The sequence below is a fragment of the Salmo salar genome, chromosome ssa28 (genome assembly GCF_905237065.1).
Source record: "Salmo salar chromosome ssa28, Ssal_v3.1, whole genome shotgun sequence".
NCBI lineage: Eukaryota > Metazoa > Chordata > Actinopteri > Salmoniformes > Salmonidae > Salmo > Salmo salar.
In genome coordinates this window covers 1,025,177-1,047,148 of record NC_059469.1, presented here as the reverse complement: position 1 = coordinate 1,047,148, position 21,972 = coordinate 1,025,177, and the positions used below count along the sequence as shown (strand labels likewise).

Genomic DNA, 21,972 nt, shown 5'->3' with positions numbered 1-21,972 from the left:
TGAATAAATTCGTTTTAATTTGAACTAAGCAAGCTGCTAAATTGTTCAGTTCACATCTTGCATACATCTTGTCTATCAGGGGCTATTGGCTACCTGTCTTTATCTAAGCAAACCATGGCAAAATTGAATTACAATCATAAACCCAGATTTTTGTCTGTAGCCTATTGAAATGATAAATCAATCTCGCAAATGGGCCATTTGTAGTCTTAACAGTTGGCACATAATAACAGCACAATTGCCAGAAAATAGCATTACATTCGTTTTTTATGTTCATCTAAGTTTTTCTTGCTCGAGATCCTCTGTCCAACTTTCAAAACTCAAACTCTCCTGTCGGATTTATCTGTAGTTATGGACATGCGCAAAGGGGATTTATTTACCCCGTATGCAAATGATCTGGCAAGTTCAATAAAGGCGAATTATCTTTTATCTTGCCACATATTCAAATGACTTTTTTACGTCATGTCATAGCTTGCAATAATTATTATTTTGAGGAAACTCGAATTTTGCTTCTAAGGTTACTATGATATTCCTTCTTAATTGGCTCGATTAACGTTATCGGAGAAAACAAATTGTGTAAATATGGCAGCGACTCTCTTGCTGTGATTTTTTTTTTAGGCTAGTTTCCAGGCCTTTTGGGCAGGTTTTAAGTGGTCATTGGTCTAGAGATTTTAGCTTGACCTGGCAACCCTGATAGGCGAGGACTCGCTGAAGCGCACAATGCACATTGACAAGGGTTGTCTCACAGATCTTCAATTTTCCTATTTGTTTCCAAATGAAAGGTCGTTAGAGAATCGTTCTATTTTGTTTGTACTTGAAGACTGGTTACGATATATTTGGTTCAACCGGAAATATCGGCAAATAATTCAACTTCCCCCGACACAAGTGGATTACACTGTTGGCCGCTGAAGGAGTTGTCCTGCCAGGGGCTTGGTCGATACCGTCGTTAATGGAACTCAAGACCGAGGCTTCAGTAGGGCCTAGAATAATTTAGTTTTTAATGGCTGTGGCGCAAAAACAAATTAGTGTAGGGAGAGACATCGATAACACACGAATAGTGGGTGACAAAACAGTCACCATATAACGTCAGATTTAGTGTAAAAAAAAGTATTGCGTGTGGATTAGCTAGGTATCTAAATTAGCTCGCTACCCAACTACGGCTAGCTAGCTACGTCTTTCTTTGATAATTCAACCATTCGTATTGGGCCCGTCGTCAGGCTGGAGAAAATGTTCGCTTTCCTGTCAGCTCCAGGGTAACAGCTAGTTGTGGATTTTGTGCTAATCAATACTTCGGAAGGTATTTAAATAATGTTTTTGTTTAATATAACGTTGCCTATTCCGTGATAATTAGCTACAATGCGTTTGCAATAAACTGTCTAGATAATTATTTAACTAGCTAGCTAATACTAGCATAATAAAGCACTTGAATACATTTAACGTTAGCTAGGTAGCAACTACCAAGTGAACATAATTCTTATGTATGGCTAAAGTTGGCTACAAAAACAGGTAATCAAACTGTTTAACTAAAATGCTTGGAATACTTGTGGATGCACTAAATGAGCTAGCTATATAATGCTTTAAATTGGCAACAAATGATCTTGCTCTGGTGATTTGGCCGTGGCAGGTAGCTAACGTTATCGTTCGTCAGCTAGTTATCATTGGCTGATGTGGCTAGTTAACTAGGTTAGCAAATGTGTCAGCTCGTGCCGAAATTGAAATTAGAACGAGATGGGTGTGTATTTACATTGTAGCAGTACCTCAGTAAATGTAACATTCGTATAAAATATGCGTTTTGGTGAATAACTAGCAAGTTAAGTTAGACAGCTAACTAGCGTTAGTCATTTTTATTTACATACGCATATTTGGTTGTTGGCTTGCCAGCTAGCCTTCTTTGAGACTGCGAATTAGCCATGTCTTGACAGCTTAACTTGGATATACTTCTGCTGAGAACACTAGCTAATACCACCAATTCTGGAAATAAAGATTTCATCTTAGTGCATTGACATGACAGTCAAATTTAGCCGAGAGAAAGGCACAGATGCCATCCTGTCCGCAAAAGACACTAGTTAAATAGACTAACGTTACTTTTAACGCCATTTTAAACAGGGGCTCCGGTGTGGGCCTGTGTGGTGGTGTTTAACTTTTGGCTAAGGAAAGTGCCTTCGACTGGGACGGATTTTTAAAAGTGCCTTCGGTCAGACTGGGACTGGTGCTGTGTGTTTTGACATGGAAGGTCCGAGTCAAAGCAGTGGGTTCAGACAGAGCCGACGCTCCCGTTCTCAACGAGACAGAGCGCGGCGCAGGAGAAGAGTAGACCTTGCTGAGCAGCGGGCCACATCGCCCTCCTCGGGCTCGGAAAAGGAGCTTTGCGGGCCAGGATCTGTACTCGGTCATGGAGGTAGAGAATGTCGACCCGGGTTCGCCGGCCCCAGACACAGGCCTCCTCGACGGAGGAAGCGAGAGTCGGTGTACTGTGAGGAGGACATCATCGATGGCTTCTCAATTGCCAGCTTCAACAGCGTTGAGGCCCTGGAGGTAAGTCTGTGTATTTCCTTATGTGAGCTCAATACTTCAACTGTAACTAAATAACATTTGTCAATGGTCTCCACAGACGTGAATTGTCCTCCCTCAATCTCTTTACTTTAAACCCCCTAGAGTCGATTTCTGTGGCCCTGCATACATCTAATTAGTATAATAAAAACATTACAATTAAAATCTGTCAGTTTAAGCTAAAGATATGTTTTTTTGCATTGGATGCAATCTCAATCGACCGCATCTGCCGATGTTGCACTTCCGCATCTGTGGTGAAGGTTGGCAGAAGTAGTGTGTGTTTGTCAGACCATGAGACATCCGAAAATCGTTGTCACGAAAACCTATCATGATCCTTCTATGGAAAGATGAGACTCTCAAACCCAATGGTGTTCAAGCAAGTTGGGACTCATCTGAAGTCGGTACAGCCGATCTGCTAAATTCTGTCTGTAGCTTCCGAACAGTTTGGGCTACCGGCAATCTACATGTTGGTTGTTTTGCTCTAAGACACTCACAAGACTCACCTGAAGGTCCCCTTACCAGTTTTTAAAAAAATGAATGGAAGTATATATGGAGATTGTTTACTGCCAAAATAAGGGGTCACATTCTTTTTAGACTTTCCTGATCTTATCTCACAGATATAGGACACACTTCAGAACAAACTTCCTTCTGGATTTTTTTTTTTTTTGTATCTGTTTGTCCATGTAGTGAATCTGTTATTCAATGTGTTTGTATGGGCTTATAACAGTTCATCCAAGTGCTTGTAGTCTTAACATTTGGTACATAATAACCGCACAATTGCCAGAAAATAGCCTAACATTCATTTTTTTTAATGTTCATCCAAGTTTTTCTTGCTTAGAGATTTCGATATCCTCTGTCCAACTTTCAAAACTCAAACTCTCCTGTGGGATATATCTATAGGCACCCCCGGGGTTTGCAGTATATAGCCAATATACCACTGCTAAAGGCTGTATCCAGGCACTCAGCATTGCGTCATGCTTAAGAACAGCCTTTAACGTGGTATATTGGCCATATACCATACCCCCTTGTGCAAATGATCTGGCGAGTTTAATAAGGGCGAATTATCTTTTCTCTTACCACATATTCAAATGTAATTTTCTACGTCATGTCATAGCTTGCGATAGTAAGGCCAAATTCAAATTATCATAGCTAAATGATCCTTGGTATGACCTTAAAATAATTCCATATATAGTGCATTCGGATCCCTTGACTTTTTCCACATGTTGTTACGTTATATCCTTATTCTAAAATTGATGAATGTATTTTTTTTTAATCAATCTACACACAATACCATAATGACAAAGTGAAAACAGTTTTTTACATTTTTGCAAATGTGTAAAAAATGTTTTTATTTACTTAAGTATCCAGACCCTTTGCTATGAGACTCGAAATTAAGCTCAGGTACATCCTGTTTCCATTGATCATCCTTGAACCACCAAGACTCTTCCTAGAGCTGGCCGCCCAGCCAAACTGAGCAATCGGGGGAGAAAGGCCTTGGTCAGGGAGGTGACCAAGAACCTGATGGTCACTCTGACATAGTTCTTCTGTGGAGATGGGAGGACCTTCCAGAAGGATAACCATCTCTGCAGCACTCCACCAATCAGGCCTTTATGGTAGAGTTTCCAGGTAGAAGTCACTCCTCAGTAAAATGCACATGACACCCCGCTTGGAATTTGCCAAAAGGCAGCTAAAGACTCTGACCATGAGAAACCAGATTCTTTTGTCTGATGAAACCAAGATTAAACTCTTCGGCCTGAATGCCAAGCGTCACGTCTGGAGGAAGCCAGGTACCGCTCATCACCTGGCCAATACCATCCCTACAGTGAAGCGTGGTGGCAGCAGCATGCTGTGGGGATGTTTTTCAGCAGCAGGGACTGTGAGACCACTCAGGATCTGGGGAAAGATGAACGGCGCAAAGTATAGAGGTCCTTGATGAAAACCTGCTCCAGAGCGCTCAGGACATCAGACTGAGGCGAGGGTTCACCTTCCAACAGGACAACAACCCTAAGCACACAGGCAAGACTATGCAGGAGTGGCTTCGAGACAAGTCTCTGAATGTCCTTGAGTGGCCCAGCCAGAGCTTGGACTTTAACAGAGCTTGAGAGGATCTGCAGAGAAGAACAGGAGAAACTCCCCAAATACAGGTGTGCCAAGCTTGTAGCAGCATACCCAAGAAGACTCGAGGCAGTAATCGCTGCCAAAGGTGCTTCAACAAAGTACTGAGTACTTGTAAATAACACTTTTTTACATTTTTTATAAATTTGCAATAATGTCTCCACCTGTTTTTTTCTTTGTCGTTATGGGGTATTGTGAGTAGATTGCGGGAAATACATTTTAGAATTAGGTGTAAAGTAACAAAATGTGTAAAAAGTCAAGGGGTCTGAATACTTTCCAATTGCACTGTAGCTTAGACTGTAGGGGCTTAAAAGGACAAGTCCTACCTTGGAACTATTTTGGTTATATCCTCACACCTCCAGGTGTGAATCAGTTGTGGATTGAGATTCCAAAAATTCACAGTTCATTTACACCTTGTACACTTAGGTGAAGCAATCCAATCAACAACCACAATGAAAGAAATCAGACACAATGATCTTCTATGATGCGTTTCTTAACAACCTTAATTATTTGTGTACGAAGCACCTGGTGTCGATTACAAATAGCCTATGTTTACAAATAGCCTATGTTTATTCATCTGCTCATCATTAGACCAACAATCCCTGTTGAAATGAAATGCCACACAATCCAGAATTTCAGGATTAGAATTTGATATAGCATGCTCTGAGGAGTTCAATGGCACCAATCCGGTATCCATGCACTGACCCATATGTCGACAGATCCTTCAAAGTGGAGTTTCTAAAACATGCAATGTCATTGTAACAGGAACTTATTTACCAATCTGAGTCATCAGTAGGTTCCCTTACCAGTTCAGGCATCACTGACTGCTATTCATTTCCCCCAAAACATTTCTCAGTCAAGGTTTCCTCATTTTTTATGTATTTTTGGTCAATTTCAGTGGTAGGAAGGTCCTTGGCAGTTGTCAAGGCAGAACATGGGCAGCGAAAACCTGTCTGGGAAATTTGGGGAAATCAACACATTGTCATCGTTTCAGTGAACCTAATTGTTTTGTACTGCTTGTTTAACACTGGGATGCATCTTCTCTCCAGATGGACTGCTCCATGAAGCCTACCCAGCGTGCCGCCATGCTCATGGGAAGGGGGAGCAAGAGGAAGAGGGGCCCGGAGGAGAATGGTAAAAGGCCCCTCTCAGAGCCCGAGGAAGGGGCCCCACCTAGCTTATCCCGCAGCTGTTGGAATAGAAATAAGTGGAGAAAGATTGAGGTAAAGGTGCGTCGCATGAGATACACAGGTGTTGTATGTAGTTGTCATCTCACATTTGGGTTTGAAAGTAGCTTATTCAAACGCAGCATTTGCATGTCTGGTCTGGATCCTGTTCTTGTTTGTGGGAACTAGCTGGCCTAGCTAAAATATTCAGACTGTGAAGTCATAAACTTGAAATGGCCTACAGGCCTAGTGAGAGCACTAGCTGGCTACACACACCTGTTGTTGAAGAGTAACACTTACTAGTGACATCTTTTTAGCACCCTGTCGGCTGAGCTTGTGATGAATCGATGGGGATGTATTAACTCGAGGTCAGACAGACATGAGGATAATTTCAAGTTGCTAAATACCGTGTCGCTGGGTAAGCTATATCTAGAGTACTGCTCTTTGACACCAGATTTTCAGGTGGTGTGCATCCCAACCTAGTGACCGTTAGCCTACACAGCAAGTATAATTTGGAAATTCAAGGGTGTTGTCAACTATTTTAGTACTGAAATTAGTGATGTGACTTATTTGACCGATAACCAATATTTTCCTTGCCCAAAAAAACGATATCGATATTTAAATTGTTAGGTCCCTTTTAAGCATTCTAGTACAGTTAAATAGTTAAAACACACATGGACGCAGCGGTCTAAGGCACTGCATCTCAGCGCAAGAGGCGTCACTACAGTCCCTGGTTTGAATCAAGGCTGTATCACATCCGGCCGTGATTTGGAGAACAATAGGGTGGCGTGCAATTGGCCCAGCTTCGTCCGGGTTTGTCTGGAGTAGGCCGTAATTGTAAATACCGTCATTGTAAATAAACGTTTCTTAACGGACTTGCCTAGTTAAATAAAGGTTACACACACCACACTGACCAAAAAGTTATTTTGTTGGCATTTACATATGTCCCCATTACCAGTAAAATATAATCAAAACCTATTTCTTTCACTTACTTGCTGTGCTGTTTCATTGTTCATTTGTTCAGTCGTTTCATTCGCAACCAGGATTTCTATGGAACGATGTTTGGGTCTTTGCGTGTCAAAAAGATGCACGTCAAATAACACTATTTGACATGTTAACTTCTCTAGGGCCAGTGGGACGATTTCGTCCCACCTACGTAACAGCCAGTGGAATCCCGTGGCGCGTTATTCAAATACCTTAGAAATGCTATTACTTCAATTTCTCAAACATATGACTATTTTACACCATTTAAAAGACAAGACTCTCATTAATCTAACCACACTGTCCGATTTCAAAAAGGCTTTACAACGAAAGCAAAACATTAGATTATGTCAGCAGAGTACCCAGCCAGAAATAATCAGACACCCATTTTTCAAGCTAGCATATAATGTCACATAAACCCAAACCACAGCTAAATGCAGCACTAACCTTTGATGATCTTCATCAGATGACAATCTTAGGACATTATGTTATACAATACATGCATGTTTTGTTCAATCAAGTTCATATTTATATCAAAAACCAGCTTTTTACATTAGCATGTGACGTTCAGAACTAGCGGTGAATTTACTAAATTACTCACGATAAACGTTCACAAAAAACATAACAATTATTTTAAGAATTATAGATACAGAACTCCTCTATGCACTCGCTATGTCCGATTTTAAAATAGCTTTTCGGTGAAAGCACATTTTGCTATATTCTAAGTAGATAGCCCGGCATCACAGGGCTAGCTATTTAGACACCCACCAAGTTTAGCCCTCACCAAAGTCAGATTTACTATAAGAAAAATGTTATTACCTTTGCTGTTCTTCGTCAGAATGCACTCCCAGGACTTCTACTTCAATAACAAATGTTGGTTTGGTTCAAAATAATCCATAGTTATGTTCAAATATCCTCTGTTTTGTTCGTGCGTTCAAGACACTATCCGAAGTGTAAAGGGTGACGCGCACGACGCGTTTCGTGACAAAAAAATTCTAAATATTCCATTACCGTACTTCGAAGCATGTCAACCGCTGTTTAAAATCAATTTTTATGCCATTTTTCTCGTAAAAAAGCGATAATATTCCGACCGGGAATCTGTGTTTTAGTACAAAGAGAGAGAAAATAAAAACATGGGGTCGACTCGTGCACGCGCCTCAGTCTCATAGTACTCTGACCGACCACTATCCAAACGCGCTAATGTTTTTCAGCCAGGGGCTGCCTCGACATCATTCAGCTTTTTCCCGGGTTCTGAGAGCCTATGGGAGCCGTAGGAAGTGTCACGTTACAGCAAAGATCCTAAGTTTTCAATAAAAAGAGTCAAGAAGCTCAAGGAATGGTCGGAGAGGGCACTTCCTGTACAGAATCTTCTCAGGTTTTTGCCTGCCATATGAGTTCTGTTATACTCACAGACACCATTCAAACAGTTTTAGAAACTTTAGGGTGTTTTCTATCCAAAGCCAATAATTATATGCATATTCTAGTTTCTGGGCAGTAGTAATAACCAGATTAAATCGGGTACGTTTTTTTATCCGGCCGTGTAAATACTGCCCCCTAGCCCTAACAGGTTAAATAACACTATTTGATGTGTCAAATAAGTTTGTTGACCAATCAGGACCTGAATATGATTGCACGTCACATAATAATTTAACGCTTTCATACATTTTTTACGTAGTTATTACACATTGATTACACTACCACTCGTATTTCATATGTCACAACGATTCATTGATATGTATGCTATGATGCTGGTAAAGTTGTGTCGCGCACCTACAGTGCTGGTCATAAAAAAAGCTAGCTAGCTCATGGATGCAAACAATGTTCTTCCCCAAAAACATAGCGAAACGACATCTGTTTCAGTAGCTATAGCTAGCTAGCTAACTCTATAGCTAGGTGTCTTCTAAAATAACCCTAGTTTATAAGACAGTTCTTATTTGATTAATGGTGGTCGGACCCATCTATGTGAAGCTAGCCACAATAAGGATTAGCCACAATAGTGGACTTTGCGGTTAGCCTTCAAAATAACAAAGTATGTCATTGACAGTAATACAAATGGTAGAATTATGCCATAATTGAATAGATCATGCTAAATGAGGTTGGAATGTTATATAAAGTCAACAAAAGATAATAATTAGTTAATTTGACATCCGTTGAAATCACACTGTATTATGCTTTAGAATGGCTTTAGGGGCATAATTATTTCACTGTACAGCCTTGCCTATTGATTGCGGATCAATGACATGGGGTATCGTCTACTCAGTGACACTCAGAGAGCATTAGCGTCGTAGCTCTTATTGCGGGACTCTGAAACAACTGTGAATTGAGCCACATTTATTGTCAACCTGAGGAAAAACAATACTGCGTGGATGTTTTGGAGTATGATAACTCTGAGGACTTTGGGGAAAAAATATTTTGCGTATTGAGTAGAGGTCGACTGATTTTTTTATTTTCATTTTATTTTTTATAACACCGATACCGATTTATTGGAGGACCAAAAAAAGAAGATACTGATTAATCGGACAATTTTTATATATACATATATATATATATATATATATGTGTGTGTGTGTGTGTGTGTGTGTGTGTGTGTGTGTATATATGTGTAATAATGACAATACCAACAATACTGAATTAACACTTTTTTAAATTTTAATTTAATACAGAAAAAAATCTATTTAGTCTCGAATAATTAATGAAACATGTTCAATTTGGTTTAAATAATGCAAAAACACAGTGTTGGAGACGAAAGTAAAAGTGCAATATGTGCCATGTGAAAAAGCTAACGTTTAAGTTCCTTGCTCAGAACATGAGAACATATGAAATCTGGTGGTTCCTTTTAACATGAGTCTTCAATATTCCCAGTTAAGAAGTTTTAGGTTGTAGTTAATATAGACATTATGCCGCGTCGACTATTTCTCTCTATGCCATTTGTATTTCATATACCTTTGACTATTAGATGTTCATATAGGCACTTTAGTATTGCCAGCCTAATCTCGGGAGTTGATAGGCTTGAAGTCATAAACATCGCTGTGCATCAAGCATTGGTATGAGCTGCTGGCAAACGCAGTAAAGTGCTGTTTGAATGAATGCTTCCAAGCCTGCTGCTGCCTACGACCGCTCAGTCAGACTGCTCTATCAAATATCAAACCAAAGACTTAATTATAATATAATAAACACACAGAAATACGAGCCTTTGGTAATTTATATGGTAAAATCCGGAAACTATCATTTCGAAAACAAAACGTTTATTCTTTCAGTGAAATACGGAACTGTTCCGTATTTTATCGTACGGGTGGCAAATTAATTACGGTCTTTGTTAGGAAGAAATTATTTTCTCAATGATCGAGGCGGCCCAAACTGCTGCATATACCCTGACTATGCTTGCACTGAACGCAAGAGAAGTTACTTTCTCTAGTTAATATTGCCTGCTAACATGCATTTCTTTTAACTAAATATGCAGGTTAAAAAAAAGATACTTTTGTGTATTGATTTTAAGAAAGGCATTGATGTTTATGGTTAGCTACATTTGTGCAACGATTGTGCTTTTTTCACGAATGCGCTTTTGTTAAATCATCACCGTTTGGCGAAGTTGAAGTAGGCTGTGATTTGATGATAAATTAACAGGCACCGCATTGATTATATGCAATGCAGGACAAGCTAGTTAACCTAGTAATATCATCAACCATGTGTCGTTAACTAGTGATTATGTGATTGTTTTTTTCTAAGATAAGTTTAATATTTTCTAGTAACTTACCTTGGCTCCTTGCAGCCACAGGTCCTTTTGATGCTGCACTCGCGTAACAGGTGGTCAGCCTGCACCGCAGTCTCCTCGTGGATTGCAATGTAAGCGCCCATAATTGGCATCCAAAAAGGACGATTACCGATTATGAAAACTTGAAATCGGCCATGCTGATTAATCGTTCAACCTCTAGTATTGAGTAGACTGATACCCTATTTCATTGATCCCCAATCCTTAGGTAAAGCTGTACAGTGCAATATGAATGTCAATACACACTAGGCTGACTGGGGAGGTGATGTCACAGTCCCCTGATAAGAGCTATAACGCTAATATTTTCGTATACTCTTCACGGTTGTGTTCTGTGGGTGTCACCAAGTAGACTGATGCTTCACATTCCAACCTTGTTTAACATCATCTAGTCTAAATATGGCATGATTCCACCAATCGTAACCTTCTGCGTCACTTTCAAATAGGTACTTTTATTTTTGAAGGCAAACTGCAAATCCCACTATTGTGCCTAATCCTTTTTGTGGCTAGCTTCAGAACACATAACCCGGTCCGGTCGTGCCTCACTAGCCAGATGATGCTAGCTGACGGCTTATAACGTTAGCTTTGGTCAACCTGGTTAAGTAGTTGGCTAGCTATTTATTTTCATGAACTGAAGTTCAATTTCAATAGGTGAACAAGTGGCTACCTAGCTAATACTTACTCACAAGGATTCCTAAATCATTGCTAAGAATAATGAAAATGACTGCAGTTTCTACTGGTCATTGTTTTCAGGCTGGTAATATTGGTGTTAGCTAGGTACCAAGCTAAAGCTAGCTAGCTACACCAGAAGTTGCGGTCAAACAAATAATGCTTGATTACCAACGTGGTATTGTAAACACATCGTTTGTGGCCGGTATTTGCAGACTTTTTTTGTACAGCTTTGACAGTGCTACTGATAGTAGTGGTGGCGCTTGGCTTGCTCGTGCAAATTGAGAACACACAACATTCTATAATAGAACTGTTATTTGCAAATTAAAAGCGTATTTAACGCGTCAAATAGTGTTATTGTCAAATAGTGTTATTTGACGTGTATCTTTTTTGACTCGCGAAGACCCAAACGGCGTTTCATAGTATGTCGTGAAGGTAATAGCAGTGACACTTACTCTAACGCTGGTAGGGCAACATCTGAAAAATAGCGCACTTGGTAGTGTGTACTGGTGCTCGACCAGTTGCGAAAGCCAACATCACCCACAACAGAGAACGGTTGATTGTCAAGGGCAATGAATTCCATTATTTTGGCGTTAATGGATTTTGCCTTTTGATTTGTCTCGCTTAAATGTTCTTACTCTCTCAAATGACTGCTCAACTTGTTGACTGCTTGATCCACACAGCAGACATTGTGGGCTAGGTTAGGAATGCTGTGTTGCACGTGTAGCGTAACATTTTACGTGGCGTCATTACGTCATGTACCTATGTTATATAGTTATGCACGTCAGCTTTGACATTGGTTTTGCGCATCAGCGTTAAACTAGACATCGGGCCGATACCGATGTTGGCATTTTTAGCTAATATCGGCCGATTCCGATATGTAAACCACATTTTTATTTTTTATATATTTTTTTATATTGTGCATCCCTACTATGTACGTAGGGCAGCAGTCTCTAAGGTTCAGGGCACGGTACCGGGTGGAGGCTGGCTAGTGGTGACTGGAGATTGAAGCTTCCAGGACCCAGTTGCACAGGGAGGGGTACAGACCCAGGGCCCTGAGCTTAGTGATGAGCTTGGAGGGCACTGGTGTTTAAGTCTGCTGTAGTCAATGAACAGCATTCTTACATAGGTATTTATCTTGTCCAGGTGGGATAGGGCAGTGCAGTGGCGGCGTCTGTGGATCTGTTGGGGCGATATGCGAATTGTAGTGGGTCTAGGATGTCAAGTTGGAGGTGATATGGTTGTTAACTTGCCTCTCAAAGCACTTCATGATGACAGAAGTGTGTTCTTTGGTGCAATAGTAATTTAGTTAAATTACCTTTGTTCCTGTACCCAGGAAAGCAATGGTGGACATCTTGAAGCAAGTTGGGACAACAGACTGGGATATGGAGAGATTGAGTATGTCCGTAAACACTCCAGCCAGCTGGTCTGCACATGCTCTGAGAACGCGACTTGGGATGCCGTCTTGACTGGTAGCCTTGCGAGGGTTAACATGCTTAAATTACTTACTCACGTTGGCCACGAAGAACGAGAGCACACAGTCCTTGTGATCGCCTGGAGCCCGTGTCGGCGGCTCAATGTTTTGTTCGAAACAGGCAAAGGTCTTTAGTTCATCCTGGAGCAAAGCGTTGTGGCTGGCTTTGCTTTTATAATTTGTGATTGGCTGTAGTCCTTGCCACATACAACTCGTGTCTGAGCTGTTGAATTGTGACTCCACTTTGTCCCTGTACTGTCGTTTTGCCTCCGATTGCCTTACGGAGGTCGTAACTGGTCTGTTTGTACACGTCCGTGTTCCCAATCACCTTGCCATGGTTAAATGTGGTGGTTCGCGCTTTCAGTTTTGCACAAATGGGGTTTTTGGTTTGGATAAGTTCTAATCATCAGTGGGAACAACATCCTCTATGCACTTCCTGACGAACCTAGTCACAGAGTGAGTGTATACGTTGATACTGTTCTCAGAGGCCACCAGGAACATTTCCCAGTTCATGTGATCAAAACAATGTTAAAGCATAGATTCTAATTGGTCAGACCAACGTTGAACAGTCCTTACATTTTTACATTACATTTGAGTCATTTAGCAGACGCTCTTACCACGGGAGCTTCCCGTTTAAGTTTCTGCCAATAGGTAGGGACGAGCAGAATTATCTGATTTGCCGAAGGGAGGTTCTTGTAGCCGTCCTGGAAGGGAGAGTAGCAATGATCCATGGTCCGTGTTGCGCATGTAGCATAGGAGATGCGTTGATTAGTTTCGGTTGCATTATCCTCGGATTTCCTTTAATAAAAGTCCCCAGCTACAATAAATGCAGCCTCCAATACTTTTGCATGGTACTGTGTGTTGAAGGTGAATACCACCAATCTTACATATTAACTGTTATAATTTTTTTAGGGTGGGGGCATCCTCTTCTTGGAGACTGGCTACATCGTAAGTTTCTTTATACTTCTATCGATTACAATACATAAGATGACCATAGAATACAGCTGCGTCCTATAATTGTAGCTTATGAATGTTGTGGCACACCTAAATGTTGCTTTTTATGTTATTTTAGTGTGACACAGAGAGCGAGTCGGCAGATAAGGTGGGTACTGTTTGCATCAAACCGCATACAATTATGATTGTTGGAAGAGCAGTGTTTTTCCTGCTCATTATTGGGTTTAGATTTATTTGTGTTTTCCTCTCATCTCATCCCCCTAGGCCTCCGACAGTGACATGGGGCCAATATTCATTGTCAGCACCAGGAAAGGTAAAATGCAGTTGTCTTCTTACCATATCTGTATGCCTTTGCTTTCTAAATATGCTCTCGTCATTTGGCGTAAAAAAAAAAAAAAATGTAATCCCAGTATGCACTTATTTCAAAATATGCGGTGTCCTTTCTTAGAACTGTTTTTTTTCCTTCACGTTTTTGTTTAAGTACAGTTCTTTCTCGCCCTGTAGTTTTGGAACCTATCCCTGTGAGCATGGCCTCTATGGGCAAAGGCTGCCCTACACTTCCGCTGCCAGGCCGCTGTGGCCTCTCCCGGCTGGCGGTCACCCCGCGCGTCTCTGGCCTGGAGCGCAGCCAGGAGAGGAGTCTGGAGCCGCCTTACCCCGAGCCCCTGTCTACCTCACCCTCCTGCCTGCCGTCTCTCTCCCCGGGCATGGTCGCAAGGCCCGGACAGCTCAACGGCAGCAGCGATGGCCTTCGCCACAGCGCCCACCCCAGCCCGCCGCACTCCAAACACAAGTCCTTCCTCACCTTCCCCGGGCGACACCCATCCATCTACAGCATGGGCATCAACAACAGGTCAGTCACTGCCAGATCTGCCTAATAGTCAGCATTACTACTGCAGTAACAATACTACTTCTTCCACTTTTATAAAATAACTGACAACTTTTTTTTACTTGCCTGGTTAAATAAAGGAAAAAATGTAAAATCAAGACTGCTAACGCAAGCACCCATTTTCTTAAGGAAATATATTTTCTAGTCAACTTTTCTCTCTCCTTAGGAATGGTACATCAGTCAAGCCCCCATCCTCTTCTGCTGCTTCTTCCTCGTTGTCTATGCGACCGCCAACTCCCTCTTCCAGTATGTCGATGTCCCTAATTAGAGGTCCAGGGTCATCAGTATCTCTGCGCCCACCTTCACGTGCTGGCTCTGGGGCCATGTTCACCCCCTCCCCTGGGCTTCCCCCTCCACCTCCTCTCCTCACTTCCCACTCAGGAGCAGGTACTGTACAGTTGGCACCAATGTGTAATGCTATTCACCTTTTTTCACAGCCTCAGTCAGATCTTCAACCATAATTGCAAATCTGTGTGTTTGTATTTACCAATCAGGTCTACTACTAGCTTCATTTGGGTTCTTGGACAGCCTACTGTCACAGTGTTGTAAAATTAGTTATTTGGGCTCCATATCCACCTATTTAAAATGTATTCTCCATTCCTCTCCATCTGTCCCACTACTGCAGACCAGGACCTGCTGCGCCAGGACCTGCTGCGCCAGGGCCTGAACTCTCACTTCCTGGCCTCGCAGGATCGCGAGGGCCGCCGCAGCGTACCTGGGGCTGAGCTCAATGGTGGCGGGCCAGGCCGCTCTACTCCCGGTGGTCCATCGGGGGCCAGCCCCAGCTCGGGCTCCTCAGGCCGCTCCTCCCAGGCCCAGCCCGGAATTCAGCCCCTGGCCTTCCAGTTCCACCAGCACAACCACCAGCACCAGCATACACATACGCACCAACATTTCACCCCCTTCCTGCACCCCACACCCTCCGCACCACCGCCTCAGCACCTGGTAAGCGATTACTTTCTACCCTGTCAAATTGGGTTTCACAGAGCAGCTTCTGCTTTGAAATGCCAGTGTTGTGAATTTGTCATTAACCGCTTTTTGTGTTTTTAGTTTGAGAAATATGGCAAGCTGGAGGGGTTCTACAGAAACACTGTGAGTTTACGTTTACATGCTCCAGAATTGGTTTGGTTATACGTTGCTGTGGTGGCTGTTGAGATGAATGTGGTAGGACTTAGGCAGAATGGGGTCTGGGGAGTGTAGTTTTAACCAGCCTCTGCTTGTGTGTGTGGCTGATTTAGTTCTTCCCACAGTACCCTCCTCCCCCAGTGCCAGGCATCCAGCCCGTGCTTCCTCCCAATGGGCCCTTCAGCTCTCTGCAAGGAGCCTTCCAGCCTAAGGTGAGTGGAGCTTTAGCTACATAAGTCAATGGATGATATGTCATGTAGTGTCTGGATGACAAACTGTTTGCTGTGTTTTGATGCAGCCCCTTGTCCCCCAGGGAACAAGTCCTGAGATTACAGCTCGACTGGGGGTTGTGCCTCACCATTTGCAGCCCAAAGACCCCAGGGTAAGATGCGCAGTATAAAATGGCCATTTTGGAATATATGATGACTGGTTACAACTGAAGCTTGTAGTCTAGGATTGAGCTGGTATCGATGGACAATGCACATGCCTCTAAAGGCATTATGTGCAAAGACTTGGGCCTAGTAGTCAGTGCAGGAAGGTGTGAATAACAAATAGTAAAAAGAGTGGACAATCTTAACAAACATGGTTTACTATTCTTTTTTTTTTTTTTTAGCTAACTGATCCATTTGGGACATCGTTGAAAGTCAGTAATGTAAGCAAAGCCAGATGCTTCATCAACACTTGAATACTTCATTTTTGAAAGTATTATGATACTGTACCGTTTTTTTTTTTTCTTGCTCACTTTTGGTCATGACTGCGACATTTGAAAACTATTTGACTAAACGCCCTTGCACACCGTCTCTGATTTCTTCCAACTTTTGGCACACCACCTGTGAAACTCCCTGCAACTTTCCATCATTACTCATCTCAGAATCAGAAGTAAAAAAAAAATGTTTTATTCGTCCAGGAAAAATAAACCGAGCCATAATATATTGTTTTATTACTGACGCTTGCCTTACTAAGTTGTACCCCCCACCCCACATGTTGATGCAGTGCCAGATGACAATTTCATATGGCAGACATTGACACCATCGCATCTGACTCGGTGTGCAAAGGCCTTGAGTCTTACTGCAAGCAAAACAGGGTCACTGAGTCAATCATGTGTTTTTGTCTACACAGAAACCAGGGAAGTGGTGTGCTATGCATGTACGTGTGGCGTGGATGATTCTGAGACATCAGAAGAAAGTGAAGGTGGGACTTTTTTATTTTATTTTTTACTACAATTCAATCTGATCCTATCAATTGTGTTTTTTATCAAATAAGTAGAAAGTATTTCTGATTTTAATTTGACCACTGAAGCATCTAAAACATTATCGGATGTGATCAACTCATCCCCCCAAAATAATAGATACTGGTAAAGTTGTCCATGTTTATTGAAAAAGCTATGGTCATTGCATTGACTGACCATTGTCCTCTCTCAGCTGATGCAGGCTGATCCGCACAAGCTGGACCTCCGTAACGAGATGCTGGCTCGTCTTCCGGGGGCCGGGGGCCTGGGCACACTGGGGCCCATTGGCGGTGGCCTCCCCTCTGCCCACGACCTTAACCGACCTGCCAGCCTCTTTACAGCCACTGGTGGGTGCTTGTTTTGTGTAGCAAGATATGTTTGAAGAAAAGGTGCTGCAATTGTATTCACCATAAGGATAAAAATATGGGCTTTTTAAAAACCTCAGGCACAGAGGAAAGATTCCTTGACATTGCAAATAGTAAATTATTTATAATTTTTTTAGTCTCATTTTGTCTCCATCAACGCCCCACCTCTTTCCTCACTCCAACTGCGTTCTTGGGTAAACGACTGCTTCAAAGGGCGCATCTGTACCACTTGCACCCTCAGTAAACACTTCTCATTTTGATTCACCCACTCAAGGAACTGATTTGCCTACTCACAGGTCACTAAAACACCTTATTAGCCTAGATATTAAATGTAAAGCGTACTAACTCTTCAGCATGTGACTCTAATAGGCCCCAGTGAGTCTAAACACTAGTAGTGAATATTGCCAGAGGTCTAATGCTGTAAGGCTTGTGTCCGCGCATCAGTCCTGATGTTTATATGCTTATGTGTTGCAGATCCGTACGGCCGCTCACCTCCGTTCACCCCTCTCGGAGCCCTAGGCTCTGGTGCCTTTGGGGGACTGGGCAGCCCTACGCTGGGTGAGTCACCATTTCTCTTCCTCAAAAAAGAAGCATAGTTTGTCTTTACTCCGTTGTCCTTACTCTCCACTAAAATGACTAACTTTATTCTGTCTCCAGCTAACAGCTCGGTGTTTGGCCACAAGGAGCCTCCTGCCGTTGGGGGCTTACCCAACCCTCATGACCCCTGGAACCAACTGCATGGTGGGCCTCCCCCCTTGGCTGGCCCCAGTTGGGCCAAGGGGGCTGAGAAGAGGGACACGGGGAAGGCCTTGGAGAGGAGAGACATTATTCACATCAAAGATGAGAAAGACAGGTGAGACACAACAGCCTCGACTCTAGATTATCGACTTAGTTCCTAAATATGCTGTTTGAACTCTGACTTATCTTTCTTTATTATTTTTCTGTCTGATTCAGTTACTCTTAACAAATTCAATACTGGAATTGATGTGAGTGCTGAATTTGCATACCTCTCCCCAACCATCCTCTATCTTTTTTCAGAGACAATATGCTATATGGTCGTCAACCTGTGCGGATGTCTCCAGTGGCCCCGGCCCTCACTCTCCAGCAGCACCGCAGCAGCACCCCTGTCTCCCACATCAACGGGCACGGGGGCCCTCTGGGAGGCCCCGGAGGTCTCACTGAGGATCTGACACGCAGAGATAGAGACAAAAGACTGCTCCTCTCAGTCTCTTCCAGGCCACCTCCTCTAGGCCCTTCATCCTCAGCAGCTGCAACAGACAGAGACAGACCTCGCTCCTCCTCTTCCTCTTTGCTGACGACTCCCCCGCCCTCTGGACCCGGCGCCCCCTCCCCCTTGGATCTGTACCCCCGTCAGCAGCCCGCAGCGCTGCACGGCCTCCACAGCGAACCCTCTCACTCATCACAGAGAGAGGGAGGCCCCCTTGCCTCATCCTGCTCCTCAGCCGCGGTCACCTCTCTGTCCCAGGGCAAGAAGCCTGACCGAACCAACACCCCGGTGCCCAAGCCTCCCCCCCTCTTTCCCCCAGTCAAGGTCAAGGAGGAAAGGAAGGAGGAACCAGAGCTCGTGCCAATCTCCTTGCCGCCGCCTCTGCCCCCCAGCCACAACTACGACAGGCCCAACAGCCGCCCTCACCACCACCGCTCCGCCACACCCTCTTCTCTCTCTCTGACTTCCACGCCCGGGGTGCCGCTACCTCCTCCCACCCCGCACAACTCTCACCATCACCTCTCCCTCCTGGAGCGCTCTCGAGCGCAGGCCGCCATTGAGGCCTACCTGGGGAGCACACAAGGGGGTGGGGGGATAGTAGTGGGTCCAGGGGGGGAGAGGTTCTCCACCCACCCTCATGGCCCACCCCAGGGGCACGGCCAGCATCCCCACAGCTTCCAATGGGACCCATGGAGGGAGCTGGCTGCCCAACAACAGCAGCAGCAGCAACGCCGAGAGGCCATGGCCCTGCGTTCGGACCCCCACCTGGCGCTGCGCTCCGACCCCCACCTGGCCCGGCTGCTCCAGGCCCAGCACGCCCAGCGCTTCCTGGAGGCCGAGAGGGCGGCAGCCTTGGCAGCAGCTGTGGCTGCCAACAACCCTCACCACCACCCTCCTACCTCTACCTCCTCAGTCCGCCAGGAGTTTGGCCTGATGGCCCACCACTTTGACCGGCCTCCTCAGCTGGGGCCCCCAGGTGGCAGCCTCATGGATGAGCAGCAGCGCGCCCAGATCCTAAGGGAAGACTTTGAAAGGGCACGCTACTTCGGGATGCACGCTCACCCGCACCTCTCGGGCTCCCACCACCCACCGGGTTCTCACGCAGCCCACCTGGAGCAGCTGCACGCCGGGATGCTCTCCCACTCACATATCCATCAGCCTGGAGCCTCCAACTCCTCGCCCCACCACCCCGGCCTCTACTCCCGCCTGGGGCCTCTCCACACTCACCACGTGCCCAATGGCATCCTGGCCAAGACCCCTGCTGGCCTGGTGGGGGCACTGTCCGTAGGCGCCCCCCCTCCGCTCATTCCATCTGTGACAAGCAGGTCTTCCACCCCGACCCGTAGACTGGGTGGGCCAGGGGACTTGGCACTGTACAGCTCTCACAAAGAAGGCGAGTCCAGATAGTACAGGAACACACCAGAGGAGTAGTAAGGAAATGTCAGGATTACTGTGCTGCTCTCACTGTTTCCTGTAAGATGGAACACCCTTTAGGAACTACAACACACAGCTTACTCAGGCTCTAGACCAATCACGGTCTCAACACCCCCAAATGGTGTTGCTGGTTGATTGGGTCGAAGGCGGTGAAGGGATACAGAGATTTGTCAGGGCGACTCAGTACATTTATCCACAATGGTTCTATCAGTGCAATTTTAAGGTACATGGTTTATGTGCATCCTGGTGTGTTATTATATTAAGGTTTGTTTTTTTCCATATGAGAGATATATACAATAATGATAGCTGTATGAAGAGGCAGAGGCTTTTCCAATTGAATATGATCAGGTTTGACGCAAGCTTTTTCAGGTTGGATAAGATGAACTCCCTAGAGAGATGTGCATATTTTGTACATGTGAATGGTTCATCCTTCTCTTGTTCTAAGTAATGAGATCTATAAATCCCTTTGCATAAATCAAACATGTTGGGCTGTTTTCTGGATGAGAGCTGAAGAATTATGGTAGTACATATAGCGTTGGGACGATACCAAGGGGCAAAATATTTTTCCATGGCCAAAATTAAAACGCACGGCAGACCAAACTCTTTAATTTTTTGACTCTGGATAACAACAATGTTTGTTTCCAACATTTAGGGCTATTTGTCTGAAGAAGTTTAATCCGCTTCATGTTTTCTTGCCACGATACTAACGAGTATCGTGACACTGGTATCGTCCTGGCCCTAGTAGTGTATTTCTATGGTTTTCTTTTTTGTGTTCTTTGTTATTGTGAAAAGACTGTAGATTACCGATGAAACTTCTGAAGATTCTAAATCGATAAAGAACCATACACTTCTGTACTTCGGTTCTCCGCTCCTCCCAAAAAATGACCTTTCTCCTCTCAACTTCACCACTCCTTTGTGCTCTATGAACCTCTGTTCCAGCTCTTGTATTTAAAAGAATGATGTTATGAACTGTGCGGCCACCGTGGACAATGTCTAAAACTGAAACTTTCCCATTCACCTTTCTGACTCGACATTATGAGCAGGACCAGTAGTCTAGTGAAATTGCCTTTGTAATTATTAACATTAATTATCTTCTATAATGATAATAAATATATTCACTGTTTTTTTTGTTATTTGTCATTGTTTTCAGGTATCACGAATGCACTCCCCTGTTAGTAACAAATTAAAGTTGTTCCAGATCAGGCAGTAAAAGTTTTGTATGACTGAGAAAGGAAATGCTTGTGAACGTGAGTAAGACGCAACCATAAAAACCTCTGGCCTCTTCATGGATCAGATCTTTGAATACATGATGAATACACTGAGAGGGAGCTTTGTGTTTGTGTCGCATCACATTTTGGACTATGAACGCCTGCCGGCAAGTCATTTTCACAGGGATGTTCCATGAACAGATAAATTATGTACGTGGAAGAATGGGACATCTACTGGACGATTGAGAAAGGAATCAGTAGACTTGTGCATACTACACATGACTGGACTGAGAGGAGGAAAATACATTTGGGTCGATTATTTTGAAGACCATTTTATACCTTTCAAACCCCTTCTAGAGACTACAAAGATGAGTTATTAAATGAATTGTTGGTTACTTGATTGTGTGGGTCTTGTTTGTTTTGGTGCCTAAAAGAGTTCAGCCACTTTAAAGGGATTTTTTTATTTATGTAACGAGGTAAGTCAGTTAAGAACAAATTCTTATTTACAGTGACGGCCTAGGAACAGTGGGTTAACTGCCTTGTTTAGGGGCAGAACGGCAGATTTTTACCTTGTCAGCTCGGGGATTCAAACTAGCAACCTTTTGGTTACTGGCCCAAAGCTCTAACCACTAGGCTGTTACATGCTGCCCCCTGACCACATATATTTAGACGTGTCATATTGTTATTCTTCATGCTTTCCAGACAACGTTTATTTGGAGAGCGCATACAGTGTGGATCTCCAACTCTGACCTTGGAGAGCAGGACTTTGTTCCATCCCATCATTAACACCTTAAGTAGTGAATGGTGGGCAACCACCTAGTTC

General features: G+C 43.7%; 1 protein-coding gene across 8 annotated transcripts; it reads left to right on the top strand.

Annotated features, from left to right (window-relative positions):
- The first annotated feature begins 535 nt into the window (after positions 1-535).
- LOC106589276 (autism susceptibility gene 2 protein) lies at positions 536-21,544 on the top strand. Of its 8 annotated transcripts, none has more exons than XM_014179030.2 (17): positions 536-2,532; positions 5,712-5,891; positions 13,631-13,666; positions 13,791-13,820; positions 13,937-13,985; positions 14,177-14,525; positions 14,728-14,948; positions 15,187-15,506; positions 15,612-15,653; positions 15,812-15,898; positions 15,985-16,068; positions 16,300-16,338; positions 16,806-16,877; positions 17,108-17,261; positions 17,754-17,837; positions 17,937-18,132; positions 18,318-21,544. In XM_014179030.2, exons 1-17 carry the CDS (start codon positions 2,224-2,226, stop codon positions 19,912-19,914), a joined length of 3,849 nt encoding a protein of 1,282 aa, XP_014034505.2. In that variant the 5' UTR covers positions 536-2,223; the 3' UTR covers positions 19,915-21,544. The 8 variants fall into 8 exon arrangements, with proteins under 8 accessions (XP_014034505.2, XP_014034507.2, XP_045566204.1 ...); XM_014179032.2 differs by having other exon boundaries at positions 548-2,532; positions 16,000-16,068; XM_014179029.2 differs by having other exon boundaries at positions 556-2,532; positions 5,712-5,885; positions 15,800-15,898.
- The last annotated feature ends 428 nt before the right edge of the window (positions 21,545-21,972 follow it).